We start from the raw sequence: 23815 nt of genomic DNA, 5'->3' as shown, positions 1-23815 counted from the left end.
ATTATATGAGTACTTAGAAAAAACGTGTTAAAGCCTTGTTTCAGTCACTGACTCATACATCAACTGCTGACCCTTGGATTTTGAAATGCTTTACATGGTTGAGCCTCTGCCACTTGAGTGCACTGTATTGTTAGTAGGTTGGACAGCACCAAATAGAAAGTGAACATGAGTAGTGTAATAGGGTCAGCCACCTTCTCAGCACCCCCTTGTGGCTTGAGGTCACTCTACAGTGGCCCAGTCACCCTACTTTTCAGGGTTCTCTTAATAAGACTACCAAAACAAACTTTTCTCTGGTTCAGCAACAGCTCGACTTGGGACGGGATTTATTAAAATAACAATCACTCCCAAAATAAAGTTCTCACATCTCCATCAAGTCCATGTTCCCAGTCTTTCCTGCTTAGGATGACCAGATAGCAAGTGTAAAAAATCGGGACAAGCGGTGGGGAGTAATAGGCTTGTGTTGCTGGTGACTGCAACTTCTTTGTGTTAAATTCCCTACCTGGAGAACTCAAGGCATGGCCTCTGGAAGTCTTATGAAAGGAATCTTGGGTCTTCCTCTTAGATGCCCTTGAAGTACAACTTGGAGACAGTTGAGATAGCTGACTTGTTCAGAGACTGGCACACAGGGAAGGTCTCCTGGCCTGGATCAGAGGCTGGGCAAAGCAAGCTCACCATCATGAGGATCCAAAGTTTGATCTCCTTGTTTTTTCTGGCTCTAGATTTTAATGCCAAACAGAAGTTGCACTTTGGGGTTATATGAAATTCCCTAAGGCAACAAATGCACTGGGAGAGTCTGTCACTCATTAGGATTGCCTCCTGGTATAAATGGCAACATTTGAATCCAGGAGAACCAGGCATGCCCTCCCAGTAATGTAAAGCTCCCAGGAGGGGAGAAACAATCTAACAGGCAACATTCCTTACAACTAAGAAAGATAACATATACAACATTTTTTGAAAAAAAGGTGTTTTTTTTAACTACTACTACTTGAACTAATACTAACTGCCACTAATAGTTCTTACAGTAGTTAGTTTATTATAGTTATGGGAACACAGCTGAGGTAAAAACTCAACATGGACAACTGCTAAAGCTTCGTCTCAGTCTGAGGCAGTTGAGAAGGAACTAGGGGCAGTTCACGTGTGCAGCAGTGTATACTGTAACAATGGTTCAGACTGAGTAACGCACGTGCGGGCTGAACAGACACTGCTACATGAAACCTTCAAAGGCACAGAGGGCACAAGCACAACTAGAGTGAAGCACCCATAGGCAGACTACTCGAACAACTTCTCTTTGTTACATCCTTGAATGGGAAACTGAGGCAGGCTGCAGCAGACATCTCTCGGCAGAACAAGGTGCTACACAATAGATATGTCTACTTGCAGGGATTTAGTGGAGAAAGCAAAAGTAGTGATAATGGTTATGGATAGTCTTACACAATCACACTTACTAGCAGAGGCAATGTGGGGGGCCTGTGGGGGTCACATTGCCCCCCCCCGATTACTCGGTCAGATGGTGTGGCCAAGCCCTCTCCCTGCAGAGCAGATGAGCTGGCAAACTGCACCGGGCATGGAGAGGCAGAGCTGCAGGAGGCGCCGCTGCTTTAACTCTGCCGGGAGAAGGCAGAGGAACAGCTGAGAACTGCACAGAGGGGGCGCTGCTTTCCGGGAGGGGAAGGGGCATGACTCAATCCATTCTGGAGTTGTGTCCCCCCACTGTCAGGAGGCACGAGTTGTCTATGCTTACTAGATCACTAGGACTACAAGCTTAATGGTGAAATAATGGTACCAAGTACTCCTCATCCGTACTGAAACATTAGTGATTTTACTAGCTGAGTTCACCTAACTGGGAATCTCTGTACATTTTCACCCATGAGTACTGTTGATGGAATGAGACTACGGGCATGTGTGTGATGGTATGGCTGGTGCAGTAGTGATTTGCATTACGAATAGGAAACCTGTACAAAAGATTTAGTCACACAGAAAATGTCAAGGTTCTCTTCACCCACAGTTTCTAACAGAATGGTGAGGGTGAGTGGCCTATAAAATACCCCACTGTATGATGAAAACCAGTGCCTAGGACCAGTTAGGTGCAATAAAATGGAAGGAATATTTGGGAAGTAATGATGATACATCTAATGGGCAGATTGGTGATATGAGATGTAGAGCTTTAAATGTGTCTTAGTTTGGTATTCATCGGCAGAATGCATCCATCCTGTTGCTTTTGCAACAATTTGAATTTATAATTTATGTTTTGATTTGGCTGTTTCTAGTTATGCCCCAAGAACCCCTCAATGCCAAGTGGCAAGGGGGTTATAAGAATATCCTGATTCTGGTATGTACATTCTGTACAAAGAATGCCACGTGAGGTCATAAATGAAAGTCAGGGTCACACTTGTCATTGTTCGGGTCTATACATACATTTCACGTGTAAGGAGTTATATGTACATAGCAAAAGTATTTTAAAGTCTGTATCAAGCCAGAGCTGACAAGCAGGTTTTCTGTCATATGTTTCATAAACACAGGGATGTTTATTCACCTGTCTCTGCTGAAATGTGAATTAAGTGTTGTGTCATTCAGAATGGGTGTTCCATCACCAGTCTAAGCTAATTGCAGATGGAATGTTGTAAGAATTTCAGAAAGGAAGAGAAGGTTATTCACCTTGTGCAGTAACTGAGGTTATTTGAGATGGTTATCCCTGCGGGTGCTCCACTTTAAGTGTCTTGGTTCCCTGCGCTTGTAACTGGATATTTGTAGTAGCAGTGCCCAGTTGGCTGTGCACACGCAGCAGCCATCTCGTCCTGCTCTGATTGGTTACCTAGCATGCGCAGCCAACAGTCATAGAATCATAGAATATCAGGGTTGGAAGGGACCACAGAAGGTCATCTAGTCCAACCCCCTGCTCAAAGCAGGACCAATTCCCAGTTAAATCATCCCAGCCAGGGCTTTGTCAAGCCTGACCTTAAAAACCTCTAAGGAAGGAGATTCTACCACCTCCCTAGGTAACGCAAGTCCCCAGTTCCCTCTCTACCCCAGAGGTTTGGGATGAAACTCCGAAGTAGAGGGGAGGGGGGATAGTGGAGCACTCACAGGGACAACCATCTCGAAGAACCGCAGTTACTGCATGTAACGATGCTGCCTTTGGCGGGACACAACTGAGAGTATCAATTCAAGACAAATTGCTTAGAGCAGGGCAGTTACAGTCCAAAGCTGGGTGTCCTTTATTATTAAGGCATGCCAAACAAGCCAAACAGAGAGGACTTTGGTCTCACTCCCATGGCTAACCATAAGTCATAGAAGTAATTCCCTTAGACACTCCAGTTTCCCAGTATCATCACCAGTGCCACTCATTATGGGGGTGAATGGTTATGAAAACCAATGCCCCAGTAAAAGAAAAAAGGTTCTCCTGATCCCAAAAGACCAAGCCCCAAACCCAGGTCAAATGATAACAAGATCTTACCCAAAATCACGCTTATAGCAAATTCTTATTAACTAAACTAAAATTTATTAAAAAAGAAAAGAGAGAGAGAGTTGGTTGAAAGATCAATATACGTACAGACTCGAGCTCAGTTTCTTGAGGTCCAGATACATAGCAGAGATGGTGAGTTTGTAGTTGCCAAAAGTTCTTTTAGAAATAGTCCATAGGTTATAGTCCAATGTCCATATTCAGGGTGACTCCAGTCAGTGACTGGGGATCTCAATTCTTATGGCTTAGGGTTTCCCCTTCTTGAAACCCAAAGCAGATCTGAGATGAAGAAGGATCGTGTCCCAGGGTTTTATACATTTCCAGCAGCCTCTTGGCCTGAGAAAACAATAGGCTTAACTTTCCGTCTCCCAAACATCATGGCAACTAGCATAGGGTAATTTATCCATTAAAGAGTTCAGATACAGGTTACCACAACCTTCAACGAGACATATAGATAATAATATTTCACTCAATTGTCTTCCTAAATTTTAATACTCCTTTTTTGATCTTTAAATCAAAGCCATAGTAATAGACAAGACTTGTTTGCTTACATCACAAGGCCTGAGCAAACAGCTACCCTTCTATCTCTAACAATGCAGGCTTGCATTTCAAAGCTCTATTCATTTACATATCTTCCTAACAAGTCTTTAAAGTTGGGCAATTGGCTATGACAGTCTGATTTAATTAACTCTTCTGGCCCTGTGTCACCTTTCAATGAGATATTATATTATACTCATAACGTCACACTGCACAAGGTGAGTAACCTTCTCTTCTTCTTCTTCTTCTTCTTTGAGGAGTGTCCCTGTGGGTGCTCCACTTTAGGTGACTGTTGAGCAGTGCCCCTCCATGGAGGGGAGGGGCTTCGGAGTTTGTTCATTGATGGTGGATAGCACCATGAGTCCAAACTGAGCGCCTGCAGCTGATTGCTGCTCTAAAGCATAGTGTTTAGTGAAGGTATGGGCAGATGCCCAGGTAGCTGCTTTGCAAATGTCTGTGATGGGTACATTATTGAGAAGGGCCACAGATGTTGAGAATGCTCTGGTGGAGTGTATGCGAACTCCCGGTGGAGCTTGCAGGTTGCTGTTTTGGTAGCACAAATGGATACATCTGGATATCCATTCAGATAGTCTGTTTTGAGATGGTTTGGCCCTTCAAATATTCTGTTATGGAAACAAATAGTCAAGATGATTTTCTGAATGTTTTTGTTCTTTCTATGTAGAAAGCTAATGCTCTGAGAATTTCCAGCTTGTGAACTGAGGCCTCCCTGCTGTCGGCACGCAGCTTCAGGAAAATACAGGTAAGTAAATGGGCTGATTTAACTGAAAAGGGGAGGCCACCCTGGGTATGAATTTGGGATGCGGTCATAGGATTACTTTATCCTTGAAGAATGTAATATAAGGTGGGTTTGCCATGAGGGCACCTAATTCTTCCACCCATCTTGCTGAGGTGATGGCAATTAGGAAAGCTACCTTCATCAATAAGTGTAACAAAGAGCAAGTTGTGAGGGATTCAAATGATTTCCCCAAGAGACTGCAGAGAATAAGGTTGAGATCCCATGTGGGAGTAGGGTTTCTTAGTGTGAGATACGTGTTTTCTATGTCTTTAAGGAAGCATTTAGTCATCAGATGAGCAAAGATAGTGACTCTGCCCACCTTGTCGGGAAAGGATGTGATGGCAGCCAGGTGTACTCTGATGGAGCTGAGTTTCTGAGAGGTTTGGCTTTAGTGCACGTACCTCCATGAGAACCTGCCCGCATAGGGTCTTTAGCTTCTCGGGAAGTCTCAGTACTGGATGTTCCTGGTGCCTCACGGTCCAGGGCTCTTAGTTAACTGGTGGCAGATTTTTCACTCGGAGATCGCTTTCTTTTAGGCTAATCTCATTGTGACGATTAGTGTGACCGCTTTGTGGCAGCCTTTTTGGGAGCAGGCTCCTTAGCAGCCATTTTTGAAGTAGATCCCCTGTCAGACACTGCCGCTGGTGACCATTGGCCAAGAGGCATCCTGGACTCGGGGTCAGAGGCTGGTCTGAGGGATTTCTCCATCATCAAAAATCTCAGTTGGAGATCCCTGGCCTTCCGTGTCCAAGCAATAAATTTTTTGCAGTGTGGACGCTTTTGAGTGATGTGTGTCTCGCCAAGGCAGTAGACACACTGTTCATGGCCATCTGAGACAAGTATCAAAAGTCTGTAGATCAGGCAGTGTTTAAAGTCAGGAGAGCCGGGCATGACTGAGAGGGTAATTGCTTTGGAGAAAGAAGAAGGATAACCCCATTTTTTCCCCCTCTCTTCTTGGTTTTTTTTTCAAAGCCAAGTACCCGCTGGAGAGGCGGGGTAAAAGGGAAGGGGGAAATCTATAAATTTTTTTTGAAGAAAAAAAAATAAAGTAAAATATAGGCTATAAAGAAAGAAATTTATAGCCAGCAGGGCTGAATAGTTAGCTATGTGGAACTGGAGCATAGCTGAAGAATAGGCTTTCTGCTGGAAAAGGTCTGGGAAAGTGTGGGCCTCTTACCGAATGAGGGAGGCAGCCTAGTGACAGACAATGTGGAAAAGGCTGAAGTACTCAATGATTTTTTTGCCTCGGTCTTCACAGACAAGGTCAGCTCCCAGACTGCTGCACTGGGTGGCACAGTATGGGGAGGAGGTGAGCAGCCCTCAATGGTGAAAGAACAGGTTAAGGACTATTTAGAAAAGCTGGACACGCACAAGTCCATGGGGACAGATTCAATGCATCCGAGGGTGCTGAGGGAGTTGGCTGATATGACTGCAGAGCCATTGGCCATTATCTCTGAAAACTCGTGGCAATCAGGGGAGGTCCTGGACGACTGGAAAAAGACAAATATAGTGCCCATCTTTTAAAAAGGGAAAAAGGAGAATCCGGGGAACTACAGATCAGTCAGCCTCACCTCAGTCCCCAGAAAAATCATGGAGCAGGTCCTCAAGGAATCCATTTTGAAGCACTTAGAGAAGAGGAAGGTGATCAAGAACAATTAGCATGGATTCACCAAGGGCAAGTCATGCCAGACCAACCTGATTGCCTTCTATGATGAGATAACTGGCTCTATGAATATGGGGAAAGCAGTGGACATGATATACCTTGACTTTAGCAAAGCTTTTGATATCGTCTCCCACAGTATTCTTGCCAGCAAGTTAAAGAAGTATGGATTGGATGAATGGACTATAAGGTGGATAGAAAGCTGGCTAGATCGTTGGGCTCAACGAGTAGTGATCAACGGCTCAATGTCTAGTTGGCAGCCGGTATCAAGCAGAGTGCCCCAAGGGTCGGTCCTGGGGCTGTTTTTTTTCAACATCTTCATTAATGATCTGGATGATGGGATGGATTGCACCCTCAGCAAGTTTGTGGATGACACTAAACTGGGGGGAGAGGTAGATATGCTGGAGGGTAGGGATAGGATACAGAGTGACCTACACAAATTGGAGGATTGGGCTAAAAGAAATCTGATGAGATTCAGCAAGGACAAGTGCAGAGTCCTGCATTTAGGAAGGAAGAATCCCATACACCGCTACAGGCTGGGGACCAATTCGCTAAGCGGCAGTTCTGCAGAAAAGGACCTGGAGATTACAGTGGACGAGAAGCTGGATATGAGTCAATAGTATGCCCTTGTTGCCAAGAAGGCTAATGGCATATTGGGCTGCATTAGTAGGAGCATTGCCAGCAGATCGAGGGAAGTGATTATTCCCCTCTATTCGGCACTAGTGAGGCCACATCTGGAGTACTGTGTCCAGTTTGGGGCCCCTCCACTACAGAAAGAGTATGGACAAATTGGAGAGAGTCCAGCAGAGGGCAAGAAAAAATATTAGAGGGCTGGGACACATGACTTATGAGGAGAGGCTGAGGGAACTGGGCTTATTTAGTCTGCAGAAAAGAAAAGTTGGGGGGGGGGGGATTTGATTGCAGTCCTCAACTACCTGAAGCGGGGTTCCAAAGAGGATGGAGCTAGGCTGTTCTCAGTGGTGGCAGATGACAGAACAAGGAGCAATGGTCTCAAGTTGCAGTTGGGGAGGTCTAGGTTGGTATTAGGAAACAATATTTCACTAGGAGGGTGGTGAAGCACTGAAGATGGTGGAATCTCTATCCTTTGAGGTTTTTAAGACCTGGCTTGACAAAGCCCTGGCTGGGACGATTTAGTTGGCGTTGGTCCTGCTTTGAGCAGGGGGTTGGACTACATGACCTCCTGAGGTCTCTTTCAACCCTAGTCTTCTTTGATTCTGTGAAATGATAGGGTAGCTAACTACAACTAAGCTAACACTATTAGGAATAACTAAAAACAATTGATCTATCTGAGGTAAGAGATGGCGCTGCTGTCGCTCCAACTCAAGCCAAAGGCGGTAGAGAAGGAACTGGGGGACAGTTGGCTGTGCATGCTAGATAACTGCTCAGAGTGGTGCAAGACTGCTGCCGTGCATGCGCGGCCAACTGGGCACTGCTACTACTCTCTGGTTACAAGAGCAGGGCACCAAGACACCTAAAGTGGAGCATCCACTTGAAGAAGAACTAACCGTTAGAGAAACACAGCAGGGAAGGAAAACCTCATCTTGAGATAAACCTCAAAGTCTTGCTGGATTATATGTGGGGAACAAAGAAGACCCTGTCATCCTGCACCTAGAAAGTAAATGGGCAGTGAGTTTACGTTAATGAAAACAGGATCATATCCAGCCTTGGTTGAAGATGCTTTGGGTGAGATAAGTTAACATCCTGTCTAATTAAGTTTAATAGTATGATTTTGTTGTGAGTACATAGAAACCTTTTGTTTCCATTATCCTCACTCACTGTTTCTTGAATCTTTGATAATAAATTTGTTTTCACTATAAATAAATCTCAGTGCTCTGGTATTAATCAAAGTTCTGATCCTGAGTTGAATCATACAAGCTGGTGTGTACATTGTTCCCTTGGGACCAGCAATCCTGGTATTTCTGTGACTATTGAGTGGATAAGGAGCTGGACACTACAGGGGAATGCTTCAAAGGAGATTGGGTCCCAGAATTCACTTATTGTTAACCTGCAAGGACCCCTCAAGCAGTAAGGCCCACAAGTGCAAGACAGGAAGAAGAGAAGACCACTTCAGACAGCCAGGATATAAGCTGCTACCCATGCAGAGGAAAAGGTCATATTAAGCGGGACTGCCCGTATATGGAATGAGGAGTGGGGGAATATTGTAGATGGAGTGGAGTTACTGGAAGCTCTCAGAAGAGAGTAAAAACAAGTCCTCTAAGAGCGGTCTGAAGATGAGATGGGGGTTAATGGTTCAGTGTCCCGGTGCTTGCTTGTGTGGAGCATGCTGGTTTAACCAGTCGTTTTGGGGGTAGGGGGTAGAGGACACTCTAGGCATACAGGGCATACATGGGGAGGGAACGTTATCCAGTGACAACAGTCCCATTAGGAGTAAGTGGGAGGTTCCAATAGAAAAGGGTTGGGATAATAGAAACTTTACCCCATCCTATGGTCTTAGGGACTTATTGGAACCCATTCCCTCTAAGTAGATGAAGGGAAGCCCAGTGGAAGGAACCTCAGTGGAGGGTAGAAAACAAGGAGCTAGGGTCACGTATGGAGGGATACAAGTAAATCCTAGACAGGCAACAACAAGCCAAAGAAAGTGAGACTCAAGGAGAAAATGCTGGGGCAAAGGAAAAATAGGATAGAGAGAACCTAGACAAATTCTAATAGACCAGGAGAGTGGAACCCAGGTGTTAAATACTGGGGTAGAGGTGAAGCTGGAGAAGGGAGTGAAGGAGCAAAGGGTTATCTGTACAAGGATAACCCAAATACCATCAGAGGAGAACCTGCCATACCCCATTTATGTGGCCCAGAGGACAGAGCAACCTAAGTGGGATCCAAGAGCCTCAGACTGCAAGATACTAGTTGGGAAAGAATCCCAGTGGGCTCTAAAAAGGACAGGATAGATTCAGAGCAAAAATCTGTGGGTTGTCCGAGGTGTGAGCCACAATGGAGTTGTGGGATAGGCCCCCACCTAAGAAGTGCTTCTCCTGTGGATGGAGAATGGGAAACCCTCACAGATGGAAAGTCAAATAAAGGTCCAGTTTTATCTATAACCTTCTAAAACACACATCATTGGTTATCATTTGACTTTGATCAAATCCCTGCTGGAAGGACAATGATTAATGCAGGTGCCCCTCCAACTATCTTTTCAAAAAGATTTCTGAAGAGCTCTAGCATGATCAGAATGTGCACAGTCTGAAGCTATTTGGATTAAATTGTATCTGAAGGAAAATTTCTTCTTATAGCTCTCACTGACAGCATTCTAATGGATGCAGTGGTTTCTATTTTAAATTGCATACGAGTTAATATAATTCTAAGTATAGCACTATCTGTCTCATAAGCTGTAGTTCTATTGGTGACTACAACAAACACTTCATATTTAGTTAGCAAAATATTTAATATATTTTATCAGGTGAAAGACTTTTGCTTGGCAAAATAAAAAGTAAATACTGAGTGTGTATCAGGAGTGCCTGGAGAATTATTTAGTGTGGCAAAATTCCAGCATGATTTATTATAGAAAACCCTAAGTCAGCTATTTATTTTATATTTGATCCTAGGGATGAGAGAGAAAAAGGGAGGAAAATATTCTTCTTCATGTACAAAGGAACCCTATGAGATGCAACTGGCACTACAATATTCCTCAGAATCAATAGTTTGCCTATCTTTATAGGCTTAAAACAATACAAAGCCCAGTGACCAGTTAAGTCTCAACTCAGCTTCTAATTCGTGGAAGCAATTCTGTGTCTGCAAATGACTGCACTCACAACGTATTGTGGATGCAAATAGTAGCATTCAAACATCAAGGTATCTGTTTGCAACAATAAAGCAGGTAGTTAAATCCTAAAAGTTGACAAACTGAGCTTGCAACTGTGGGAGCAAAGTTGCACCTGCAAACTTAAAAGCCACAGATATTCCTATATCAATTAATAACATGAAAAAAGACTGAAATGAATTACTCAGATAGCTAAACTTGACTCTGAAGCAACGTCCCTACACCACACTTACTCCTTGTAGGACCATCAAATAACCTATCTCATGGAGATGTGGTATAATCTAGCTAATCAATGGACTCCACACTCAAGATAAGCTACAAGCACTGGATCTCATGAATTTCTATGGCCAAAATATTCAAAATAACTACCAAGTAATTCTTTTGGAATTTCCACCACATCAGGGATAATGAACATCACTAATGCCACTGCCAGTAGTTCTTTAAAGGGCTGGATGAATGCTGTGTTGTTCATGTCCATTCCAATCAGGTGTGTGCGTGCGTGCACATGCACGGTAGCTGGAAGATTTTTCCCATTGCAGCATCTATCAGGTTGGTTTGGGCGCCCCCTGGAGTTGTGCCTTCATGGCTCTCAATATAGAGCCCCTCAGTTCCTTCGGGAGGGTGGGTATTGGAATGGACATGAACAACACATCTCGAAGAACAACAGTTATGAGAAGGTAATCGTTTTTTGTTCTTTGAGTGCTTGTTCATGGCAATTCCAATCAGGTGACTCACAAGCCCAAGTTCAGGAGGCGGGGTCAGAGTTGTCCACTGATTGGAGCACTGCTTGTCCAAAGGCCGCATCGTCTCTGGCCTGCTGGGTAATCGCATAGTGTGTGGTGAAAGTGTGTATGGAGGATCACGTCGCCTCTCTGCAGATTTCCTGAGTGGGAACCTGAGCCAGGAATGCTGTTGATGAAGCCTGCACCCTGGTGGAGTGTGCAGTGATTGGAGGTGCAGAAACACCTGCCAGGTTGTAGCACTCACGAATACAGGACGCTATCCATGACAAGATGCATTATGACAACACAGGCTGACCTTTCATTCTGTTCACCACTGCCACAAATAACTAGACTGATTTTCTGAATGATTTAGTTCTCTCGATGTAAAAGGCCAGCACCCTGCGGACATCCAGAGAGTGGAGCCTCTGCTCCCTGCCACTGGAATGAGGCTTAGAGTTCAATACTGGGAGAAAGATGTCCTGGTTGATGTGAAACTGCGACACAACCTTCAGGAGGAAAGCTGGATGAGGCCTGATCTGAACCTTGTCCTTATAGAACACAGTGTAAGGAGGCTCTGATGTTAGGGCCCTGAGCTCAGACACCCTCCTGGCCGAAGTTATCGCTACCAGGAATGCCACCTTGTAAGAGAGGTAGAGCAGGGAACATATCACTAACATAGGGGGACCCTGAGCCTAGAAAGGACCAGGTTGTGGTCCCAGGCATGAACAGGCTGTGACGTTATTGACATGAACTCTGATCGTATAGATCATTGTTGCAACCAAGGTCCTATAGTTGCACCAAATCGTGTACGAAGGAGGTCAAGTAAGGTGTCTATGAAAAGGTTATGATTTTCTGGTTATGTTTATGCTATCTGTATGCATGTATAATTTATTATTTAAATTTAATGGTATTGGCTCTATACCTGTTTCAAATGTTGGCTCCTGGGGTAATGCCCACAAAGTAATCAGCCAGATATGCCATGTAAGATATCTGCAAAAATGGTATAATTTGCCAGATATGATAATCTTGTTTACATGTTTGTATCACCTTTGTATTATGAGTTATAGATATGTATGTATGTCTGTATTTCAAACTTGTGCTAAGCTTCTGCCTGGCCTGCTTGATGGCCCATTAAGGACCATCGGCTATACAACTGACCCATTGAGAGAAGGCAGATACACCTTATGACTCAGCAAGGCATGCAGGGACATGCCTATGGAGAGAACTCTAAGGCTTCCAAGCCATGGGCAGCTAGTGTTGGAAACAAAGGAAGCACAGGTCACATGACAAGAGACTATAAAAGGCAGCTGCATCTTCTCCATTTTGTCTTCAATCCTGCTTCTGACCTCTGGAGGAACTGCTTGAAACTGAAGCTCTGAACAAAGGACTGAATGACCCATCCAAGCGAGGATGTTTGTACTCCAGACACTTGATTGGTTTAAATCAGCAGTAATCTCATCAAGCCTGAAACAAGCCTGAACTAAGAACTTTGCAATTGTTGTATGTATTTGATTCCATTTAACCAATTTTAACTCTTGTCTATATTTCTTTCTTTTTATGAATAAACCTTTAGATGTTAGATTCTATGGGCGGAAAGGCTTATAGGAGAGAACAGTATGGGCAGAAAGGCTTATAGGAGAGAACCTCCCCAATGGAGGAGGAACACATCTGTGATTTTGAAAGGAGCAGAACTGCTGGCACTTCCTGTTGTGTCACGTGGCAAATAGGTCTATCTGGGGAAAGCCCCACCTCTGGAAGATCGAAATCGCGACATCCAAGCTGAGGGACCACTCGTGGCTGTGAAATGACCTGCTGAGGTGGTCCACCAACTTGTTCTGTACCCCGGGGAGGCACAACGCTTGCAGGTGTATTGAATGTTCTACACAGAAGTCCCAGAGCATGAGAGCTCCCTGTCATGGGGAGAGGAGTGTGCAGCCCCATTTGTTGATATAGAACATTGCTATTGTATTGTCCGTCATGACTGATACACATTGTCCAATTAAGTAAGGATGGAAGGTCTGGCATGCTAGGTGCACCGCTCTTAGCTCTCTAACATTGATGTGGAGACCCAGGTCTGCTTGAGACCTGGGGCCTTGAGTCCTGCAGTCTTCCAGATAAGCTCTCCAGCCCAAGCCTGATGCATCCGTCACCAGCAACAGAAATGGCTGTGGAGCAGCAACCCTGAGCACACCTCCTGAGGGTCGACACACCACAGGAGGGAGTCAAGGACCGGGTGAGGTAGGGTCATGATCCTGTCCAAGCTGTCCTGGGCTGGATGATATACTGACATGAGCCACGACTGAAGCAGTCGAAGCCTGAGTCTCGCATGCTGCACCACATAGGTACAGGAGGCCATGCATCCGAGAAGCTTTGGGCAGTTCCACGCTGTGGTGGTGGGAAACTGCCTGAGGCCTCGGATTATATTGTTCAGGGCCTGAAACCTTGCCTCTGTCAGGTTATGCCCTGGCTTGTGGTGAGTCCAGTACCACCCCTATGAACTCTATCCTCAGGTTGTCGAAGGTGTCTCTGATGAATCTGACCTGAGCTTCCACTTGGGTCCTGGAGTGGTCCCTGATCAGCCAGTCATCAAAGTATAGAAATACCTGTACCTGGTGCCTTCACAAGAACACAGTGACAACTGCCATGCACTTGGTGAAAACTCGAGGTCCTGCTGACAGGCCGAATGGAAGGACAGTAAATTGGTAGTGCGTACTGTTGACCACAAACCTGAGGTACTTCCTGTGGGGCTGAGTGATTGCGATATGAAAATATGCATCCTTCAAGTCGAGGGCAACATACCAGTCTGCTGGATCTAGTGAGGAAATGATGGAGGTCAAGGAGACCATGCAGAACCTGACTTTCTTCATGAACTTGTTGAATTCTCGTAGGTCCAAGATAGGCCTGAGGCTGCCTTTGGCTTTCAGTATTAGGAAATGCTGGGAATAAAAGCCCTCATCCCTGTGCTCCTGAGGAACATCCTCCACTGCCTCTAGCAATAGGAGTGACTGCACTTCCTGGATAAGGAGTTGCTTGTGAGAAGGGTCCCTGAAGTGGGACAGGGAAGGAGGGTGGTAGGGCAGGAGGGCACAGAACTGGATGGAGTATCCACTCTCTACCGTGCGGAACACCCAGCGGTCCAAAGTGATATGGGACCATGCATGGTAGAAAGGGGACAGTCAGGAGGAAAAGGTAAGGTGGGGTAGATCAAGTCTCTGGTCTGGTGCATCATCGTCGACTGCACCTTCAAAAGGCCAGTTTGGGGCCAGAAGGCAGTTTGGGCTGGCCAGAGCTCTGGCCTGAAGATGGGTGTTGTCGTCTCCAGCCACTCCTGGTCCTCCTCTAAGAACCATATTGGTGGTTCTGCTGAAAGAATCTTGGAGGAGGTAGTGGCCTGAAGTGTCTCTGCTGTGTGGCAGGAGAGTGCAGGCCCAAAGACTTGAGGGTGGCTCTTGAGTCTTTCAGGCTGCACAGCCTCTTGTCTGTCTTTTCAGAGGAGAGAGTCACACTCTCAAATGGGAGGTCCTGGATAATCTGTTGGACCTCATAAAGGAGCCCTGAGACTTGGAGCCAGGAGCCCCTTCTCATGGCCACCCCAGTAGCCATGACCCTAGTGGCGGCATCAGCACCATCCAATGCGGCCTGGAGGGAAGCCTGGGAGACTAGCTTCCCCTTCTCCACCAAGGCTGAGAACTTGGTTCGGGAGTCCGACAGGAGGAGCTCCGTAAATTTGGCCATCGCTGCACAGGTGTTATAAGAGTACCTGCTGACGATGACCTGCTGGTTCGAAAAATGGAGCTGAAGACCCTCTGTAGAACAGACCTTTCTCCTGACAAGGTCTAGTCGCTTAGCCTCCCCATTTTAGGGGAGGGCCCTGGAAACCCTGCCTCTCATGCTGGTTAGCAGCGTCCACAACAAGAGAGTCAGGAGATGGGTGGGAGTACAAATGTTCATACCCTTTGGAGGGCACAAAATAATGCCTCTTGTTGTGCTTGGCAATGGGTGGCAAGGAAGTTGGGGTCTGCCACAGGGTCTCGGTGGTGTCCACAATAGTCTTAATAAAGGTAGGGCAATACGAGAAGGTCCTGAGGGGGCGAGGATGTCCACCATGGGATCAGCCTCCTCGACTACCTCCTCAGCCTTAATGCCCAGACCCTGAGCAGCCCTTCAGCCTTAATGCCCAGACCCTGAGCAGCCCTGCTGTAGCACCCTGTTCTCCTCAAGCACCAGGTTTATGGTCGTGCCTGCCAATGCCTCTTCTGGCAAGGAGGAGGAGGAGGAAGTCCTTATAAGCAACGGATGCTCCCTGCCATGCACTCCCAAGAGGTCCTGCGATTCTCAGAGCAATGTCGATGCCGATGGAGCGCTCATCGGTGCTGGGACTGTCAACGCCAAACCTGGTGTTGGGACAGCCATCGGCAACACTGGTGGAACCGCCAATGGAGCCGGTGCCAAACCCGCTGCCTGCACTGAAAAAGGTGACAGGACCGTTGCCGCTATTGGCGCTGGGGTCGTCGGTGTCGGCACTGTAGTCAGTGTCGAGATCGATGCTGGCACCGAAGTCAAACGAGTCACTGGTGCTGAGGTCAGTGCTGAGGTCGGTGCCGGTGATGGCACTGCAGCCGAAGGCATTGGTGTGTGGGTAGGCACCATGGCAAGCTGCGCAGTTGATGGCAGGATGAACGTGGCTGAGACCACGGAAGACGCAGCGGAACGATGCCCTTGAATCCCTGTCTGGCTTTGGTGAAGGGCTCAAGGGGTCCAGAATGGCCACTGTGGTGGATTCTGCCACTGAGGTGGCTATGCCTGCGGCTCTTGCCTGTCTTTCCCTGACCTCGATCGTTGGCTCCTACTCCTACGAGAGCAGTAGAAGTCAGACTCTGACAGCGGGGTTTCAGAGACTGAAGACCATGGAGGAGCCTAGCTTTAGTGCCTCGAGCATCAAGAGCTTGGGGAGCAAGTACGCTCTCTGTCTGAGTGGGCCGGTGCCGAAGGACATGGAGAGGGGGACATCATTGCTGGCTTCCCTCTTGACTGCACCTGCGGGCGGGGTGGGACTGCCAGTGCCGAAGGTTCCTCCCTCCTAGGGGGCAAGAACGGTGCCGTAAGGTGTGGCAGGTCCCGAGCAGCTTTGAAAGCTTCTGGCATCAAAGGAAGTGGTGACCATGGGGGGCCTGGACTCAACTGCTTTGCCTGGGAAGGAGTCGACATGGCCCTAACAGGGGATCTGGAGCTGTGGCCCACCTGGAGTCTCACTTCTCTAGGTTTAGCCATAGGTGACCGAATATCCAGCTGCCTCTTCTTCTGAGCCACCGATGAGTGGGATCGGTGCCTGCTCTCCACTGGGCTTTGGGAGGTGCCGTGCCAGTGCCGAACATCCAGGGATGAGTCTTTTCTCAGCACCGAGCTTGATGACATTGCCGAGGTGCTCTGTGTCGACAAGGACATGTAGGAGCCAAGTCCCCAGAGCCTGGTGTGACATTGCACACCATATGATTTTATGAAAATATGCTAATGAGTGTAATAACTGGAATCTGCTTCATGCAAAAGGTCTCTTGTAAGGTATTGTTACAAAGCTTATAATCTACTGAGTGTGGTCATCCTTAAATATAACTCTGAGATCCTACTGTAATTATGCAAAGTGTGGGCCATTAATGGTGGTTTAGAATCTTGATGGCACCCATCAACTAGGACAATTGGTTGTAAATGGCTCTGTTTACTTGAAAGCCTTCCTGTGAATCAGGCCAGTAAGAATGAAGTCTTGGGGCCTCCCAGGACCTGTGACCATGTCACCTGGTACTGGAATCCATCTTAAACCTGGTGCTTTTCCATTTAGAAGGAGGGGTGGGGACCCAGAGAGATAAAAGATTCCTGCCTTGTGCCAAAGTTAATGAGGGGGTGGAACAGAACAAATCAAGTTCCAATCATGAAAAATCCCCTAGTTACCACCTGGGCTGGAGCTAACAAGAACTGTACCGGGGAAAGGATTGGGCCCAGACTAGGAAGGAGTCCAGTCTGTGAAAGAAGCTTACTGGAACATCTCTGGAGGTGAGATTTCATCTGTAATCTGTTCCTTAATGTATCAGGTTTAGACGTGCGTGTTTTGTTTAATTTTGATTGGTAATTTACTTTGTTCTCTGCTATTACTTGGAACCGCTTAAATCCTAGTTTTTATACTTAATAAAATCACTTTTGTTTATGAATTGACCCAGAGTAAGTAATTAATACTTGGGGGAGCAAACAGCTGTGCCTATCTCTCTATCAGTGTTATAGAGGGTGGACAATTTATGAGTATACCCTGTATAAACTTTATCTGTGTTGAAGCAGACTGGCATGTCTGGCTTGACAAGGCAGGGTTCTGGAGACCCAAACTGGCAGAGAAAACGGGCTCAGAGGTAGTCTCAGCACATCAGGTGACAGTCCCAAGGGGGTCTCTGTGACCGAACCTCTCACATCCGGGCCCGAATGGGGGCGTAGAGCTGCCTCCATGAATCATAGAATCATAGAATCATAGAATATCAGGGTTGGAAGGGACCCCAGAAGGTCATCTAGTCCAACCCCCTGCTCAAAGCAGGACCAATTCCCAGTTAAATCATCCCAGCCAGGGCTTTGTCAAGCCTGACCTTAAAAACCTCTAAGGAAGGAGATTCTACCACCTCCCTAGGTAACGCATTCCAGTGTTTCACCACCCTCTTAGTGAAAAAGTTTTTCCTAATATCCAATCTAAACCTCCCCCACTGCAACTTGAGACCATTACTCCTCGTTCTGTCATCTGCTACCATTGAGAACAGTCTAGAGCCATCCTCTTTGGAACCCCCTTTCAGGTAGTTGAAAGCAGCTATCAAATCCCCCCTCATTCTTCTCTTCTGCAGGCTAAACAATCCCAGCTCCCTCAGCCTCTCCTCATAACTCATGTGTTCCAGTCCCCTAATCATTTTTGTTGCCCTTCGCTGGACTCTCTCCAATTTATCCACATCCTTCTTGAAGTGTGGGGCCCAAAACTGGACACAGTACTCCAGATGAGGCCTCACCAATGTCGAATAGAGGGGAACGATCACGTCCCTCGATCTGCTCGCTATGCCCCTACTTATACATCCCAAAATGCCATTGGCCTTCTTGGCAACAAGGGCACACTGCTGACTCATATCCAGCTTCTCGTCCACTGTCACCCCTAGGTCCTTTTCCGCAGAACTGCTGCCTAGCCATTCGGTCCCTAGTCTGTAGCTGTGCATTGGGTTCTTCCGTCCTAAGTGCAGGACCCTGCACTTATCCTTATTGAACCTCATCAGATTCCTTTTGGCCCAATCTTCCAATTGGTCTAGGTCCTTCTGTATCCTATCCCTCCCCTCCAGCGTATCTACCACTCCTCCCAGTTTAGTATCATCCGCAAATTTGCTGAGAGTGCAATCCACACCATCCTCCAGATCATTTATGAAGATATTGAATAAAACTGGCCCCAGGACCGACCCTTGGGGCACTCCACTTGATACCGGCTGCCAACTAGACATGGAGCCATTGATCACTACCCGTTGAGCCCGACAATCTAGCCAGCTTTCTACCCACCTTATAGTGCATTCATCCAGCCCATACTTCCTTAACTTGCTGACAAGAATACTATGGGAGACCGTGTCAAAAGCTTTGCTAAAGTCAAGAAACAATACATCCACTGCTTTCCCTTCATCCACAGAACCAGTAATCTCATCATAAAAGGCGATTAGATTAGTCAGGCATGACCTTCCCTTGGTGAATCCATGCTGGCTGTTCCTGATCACTTTCCTCTCATGCAAGTGCTTCAGGATTGATTCTTTGAGGACCTGCTCCATGATTTTTCCAGGGACTGAGGATCACTTTAAACTGATGCTCCCTTTCTTTAAGAGTTCTAGGGCGGAACTCACAGCAGATTTTACAGCGATCCTTTTGTTGACCCTCCCCTAGGCACCGTAAGCACGAGGAGTGCGGATTACTCTTTGGCATGCGCTTCGCGCAGACCACACAGTTTTTAAACCAGGGACAGTGGCATACCATGGCTCCAGGGAGTCGAAAATGGGGTGGGGACCCCCAACAACTCTCATCACTAACAACTAAGATAAACTAACTATATACAAGGAACTGTTGAACACGCTTGCTAAAGCAAGGGCTACGGGAAGTAAGGTGACCAGATGTCCCAATTTTATAGGCACAGTCTGGAAATTTGGGGCTTTGTCTTATATAGGTGTCTATTACCTCCCATCCCCTGTCCTGATTTTTCACACTTGCTATTTCATCACCCTAATGGGAAGTTCCAGCCTACCATCACTGGCGGTAAGAAGGAACTGAGGGGGTGGTGGGTCGGCAGGGCTCTATATTGAGCGCCATGAAGGTGCGACTCCAGGGGGCGCTCAGACCAACCCAACCTAACATATGCTGCAATGGGAAAAATCTTCCAGCTACCATGCACGTGCATGCGCACACATCTGATTGGAATTGATATGAACAAGCACTTGAAGAATAAATGTTACTATGAGATATGCAGTGTTGTTGTAGCCATGTTGGTCCCAGGATATTAGAAAGACAAGGTAGCTGACAGGTTTCAGAGTAGCAGCCGTGTTAGTCTGTATCCGCAAAAAGAAAAGGAGGACTTGTAGCACCTTAGAGACTAACCAATTTATTTGAGCATAAGCTTTCGTGAGCTACAGCTCACTCCGATGAAGTGAGCTGTAGCTCACGAAAGCTTATGCTCAAATAAATTGGTTAGTCTCTAAGGTGCCACAAGTCCTCCTTTTCTTTTTGAAGGTAGCTGAGGTAATATCTTTTATTGGACCAACCTTCATTGGTGAGAGAGACAAGCTTTCAGGCCAACAAACAGCTCTTCTTCAGCTCTGGGAAACTAAGGGCAAGTCTACACTTAAATGCTGCATCAGCACAGATGCACTGATGCGTGCTTTAATGAAGACTCTCTAAGACAAAGGGAAAGACCTCTCCCATTGGTGTAGTTAATCCACCTCCCTGAGAGGCAGTAGTTATGTCGGCAGGAGCTTTCCTACTGACATGGCGCTGTCTTCATGCAGGGGTTAGGTCAATATAACTATGTTGCTATGGGGTGTGGATTTTCCAAACCCTTGAGCAACATAGCTATATTGATATAGGCATGTAGTGTAGAGTAGACCTAACTCAAAGTGTCACTGCTAAATACAAGATTTGAACAGTTTGTTTTCCATAAACAGTTGTTACATATTTCAAGGGGCCAATCAAGGTGAAGTGGCCTGCTAACACTCCTCCAGTAATAGGGAGGAGAGTGAGGGGGAAAAGCAGATGGTGGGGGTGGGTCCTACATATGCCTATCAACATTGACACGGGTGGATTACAGATTGGATTACAGATTGTTATAATAAACCATAAATCCAGTGTCTTTGTTCAGTCCATGATTTTTAGTATCTATCAAAGTTATGAATTTAAACTCCCAGGCTCATCTTTTGAAAGTGTTGTGCAGGTTTCCTTTGAGGATGAGAACTGATCAGATATACAGCTCAGATATAGAGCAGGGGTAGTAAACAAACAGGCCAAATCTGGACTGCCAGATGTTTTTGAATGGACCCTGAAATATTTTTATTTATTTATTGTTGTCATTATCATTTTTTATTTTCTTCTCTGGAGTGTGGATCTTGACTATACCATGATCAAGAAATTTGGACCTTGACAAAAAATAATTGACTACACCTGGACATAGAGTGATCACTTTGTGAACAGTGTTCACCCACAGTTGACAGAGTTGTTGTCTTATCATTTTCCTGTGTGAGTTCATTCAAGGGCGTAGTGATTGTCTGGTTTCATCCACCTAGTTGCTATTGGAACATTTAGTGCACCGGATGAGGTACACCACATATTGTGATAGGTATATGTAGGACCCAGGGATCTTGAAAGGTATGTTGTGGGAGGCGTTGATCATTGTAGCAGTGGAGATGTGTCTGCACGTTTTACATCTGTTGTTCTGGCAGGGTCTGGTGCCACTTAGAATTGGTGTATCCTGGTCTGTGGATGGCTTGCTTCTGATGATGAGCTGGGAAGTGGGGGGTGTTTGCAGGCCAGAAGAGGGGTTCAGGAAAGATTTCTTTCAGTATGGGGTCCCCATCGAATATGGGTTGCAGTAGTTTGATGATACCCTGTATGGGTTTCAGTGTGGGGTGGGGTGTGACAACTAGGGGTGTGCTTTGTACAGAGAAAATACCCATTTTAGAAGCTCTCTTACACAGTGGGCTGCTATTTTTCTAAACCAGCTGTTACAGTTCTGTAAATAAGTTGTTTTAAAGCTGGATAATCCTTTTTTTAAAATAATATGGGCAAGATCCTGAGATGAGGCTGAGCTGGAGAGATGGCAGGTTATGTGTATGTTGTTAGTCCATCACTGACAGTGATGATGATATTGTTGCAGTTCTCATCTATGGCTACCACTGTTCCCTCTAAGCTGTGTGCGTGTGCGCACACACACAGATCTTAAACACCGTGCACACTCTGGCTTCGGTGGCGGATTTTTTTTTTCTTCAGTGGTGGCACAGAAGACATTTTTTGTGCACACAGCCTGTTAAAAATTAGAGGGAACATTGATGGCTACACATATGACTCTGAAGTCCAAACCCTGATGAACAGAGTCAGCCGCACTGAGGGCATGGGAAGTCTGTTTCTATGATGTTTGATGATGCAGCTCTCTGGCACCTTTCACGTGCAGCCTGGAGATGATTTTGTTGATCTTGCTCAAAACTGTTACATGCTGATCTTGTCAGAGACTGCCAGTGAGTCCTGTTCTGAGACATTTGCTCAAGTTTTTTGGGCAGGGCCGGTGCAAGGATATTTTGTGCCCTAGGTGAAACTTCCACCTTGCGCCTCCCCCCCACCCCGGCACATTGGTTCATTGAGGGGCAAATCCCAACGAGCCTTTATAGACCCCAGGGCCAGCCTGCCCAGGGGCCAGCTGTGCCCAGGGGCTGTCCCCAGACCAGGTTCCCCCCTCCCAGCCCCCTGAACTCCCCTGGAGGGTGCACAGCCCCCCCGGGAGCCCTCCCCTCCGCATGCCACCCCGGCGGCCCCCGCCCCGAGTCCACTCACTGGCTTTGCCAGGCTTGAGCCGCTGCAGCAGCTCGGCAGGGGTGAGCCGCCTTCTAGAGGCACCGGAGAGCCAGAGCATCCTGCTTGTGGCGGGTGCGAGCCCCAGACATGGAGGAGCCAGCGTGGCGTAGGGGGGCAGCAGCCCTGCAAAGGTGGCAGCGCCGCTAGCGGGGAGCAGCCGCACCTCCTGCCCAGGCTGCGGCCTGGCACCCAACCCCCTGGGGCTCCTGCAGGCTGCAGCAGATGCATGTGGGCGACCCCCGGCTCTCCCCTCACCTAGGGTTACCATATTTCAACAATCAAAAAAGAGGACCAGGGGGAAGAGCCCCGTCCTAGCCCTGGCCCCTTCCACTCCCTCCCACTTCCCACCCCCTGAAAAGAAAGTCTTTTGCCCTGACTCAGCTCCCCATACAAGATCTGTTTTGGGAGACGGCAGTCTTCCATTCTGATGACATGTCTGGTCCACCTAAGTTGTGCTCTCAGGAACATTTTCTGAATGCTGGTTGTGTTTGCTCTCTCAACGACAAAAGTGACTTAAAACTCATTTTAGTATTCTGCTGATCCTAGTGCAGCCTTTGTGAAGGTCCAGGCCCCACTATGCCATACTACAACAACCTGAAGACTAATTTACACTGGCTATAAATGGCCCCAGGGCACTGAAAATATAGCCCAAGACCAGCATGTTGACAAAACAGGATGGTGGTTATAATGGATGAAACCACCTTTTCATATACAATGAACTGTAAGAATAAACCCATTTATCACCTCTGTATCAGATTTATTACTTTATCTGGTATTGGTTTACATGCTTAAGAACAGCCAGTGCAGACTATACATATTAAAAAAGATGTGAAGATTGACTGAAATCCTCACAGCTAATAATGGTGCCAATTTTTGCTGTACAGACTCGTATGTACAAGGGAACTATATGGCCCTAGCCCTTAAAGTTTACCACTTATATCTTAAAGTATAGCCTTTGTAGCCTGATGTGAGAGAGAGTTACCCACAAGGAGAATTTTTGAGGGAAGGGAAAGAAGTGGTGCTTTTTAATACTTTATTAAAGTATAAAAAATAGAATACTTACATCCTGGAGATGTTGGGGAGATTAGAAAATGCACCACTTGGAATTGTTCTCAGATGAGTCTCCATAAACCTCCTGCAAAAACAAGTGTTTGTCAGCTAATGTCCTTCAATGAGAAGTGAAATGTAACAAAGCCTTGCATAACTCCAGCCCTTCCAACATCTCTGCTCTCATTTCTCTATATTCCCAGTCTGCCCATGTTTGCTTTGCATCATGGCTCCCTTCACACCGTTCTGTTCTATTTCATTTGTACACACTTCCATTCTAAAATAGGACTTGTCTTCTCCCACAGTATTTCAGGAACTCAATTACAGACCAAACAGACCTCGCAGGGACAAAAACATGGAAAGCCCAACAACTGAAATTAAAGTCTGACAGTTAAAATGTTACTATATTGGTAAAATGTGAAACCAAGTCCAACACAATAATGGTCATAATGCATCTTCTGACACTCCAGTGCATTACCAATTTCCTCTCTCATCACTGTATTGGCTCTGCAATGCTGTGAGCCTAAATTTGTGATTCTATCACATCAATAAGCTTGATTTGTGCTAGTAAAGTCAGCAGCTGTGACTCAAAGATACACAGGAAGCAGAGGTGTGAAGAAAAGGTGCCATTTGATTGTAGTTACCTTTCTCCAATGGAGAAAGGCAAAGCTTTTAAAAGGTCTCTGAAAAAATTTAAGTG

General features: G+C 46.4%; 1 protein-coding gene across 1 annotated transcript in view; it reads right to left on the bottom strand.

Moving 5' to 3' along the window:
• TSHR (thyroid stimulating hormone receptor) overlaps positions 1-23815 on the bottom strand; it is a 211864-nt gene that overhangs the window by 109403 nt on the left and 78646 nt on the right. Inside the window, exon 3 of the mRNA XM_073349347.1 lies at positions 23132-23203. Coding sequence (XP_073205448.1) covers positions 23132-23203 — 72 coding nt within the window. The remainder of the gene's footprint in view (positions 1-23131; positions 23204-23815) is intronic.

The sequence above is a fragment of the Lepidochelys kempii genome, chromosome 6 (genome assembly GCF_965140265.1).
Source record: "Lepidochelys kempii isolate rLepKem1 chromosome 6, rLepKem1.hap2, whole genome shotgun sequence".
Lineage (NCBI taxonomy): Eukaryota > Metazoa > Chordata > Testudines > Cheloniidae > Lepidochelys > Lepidochelys kempii.
Note: the sequence above shows the minus strand (reverse complement) of the source record. Positions and strands in the feature narration are given on the sequence as shown.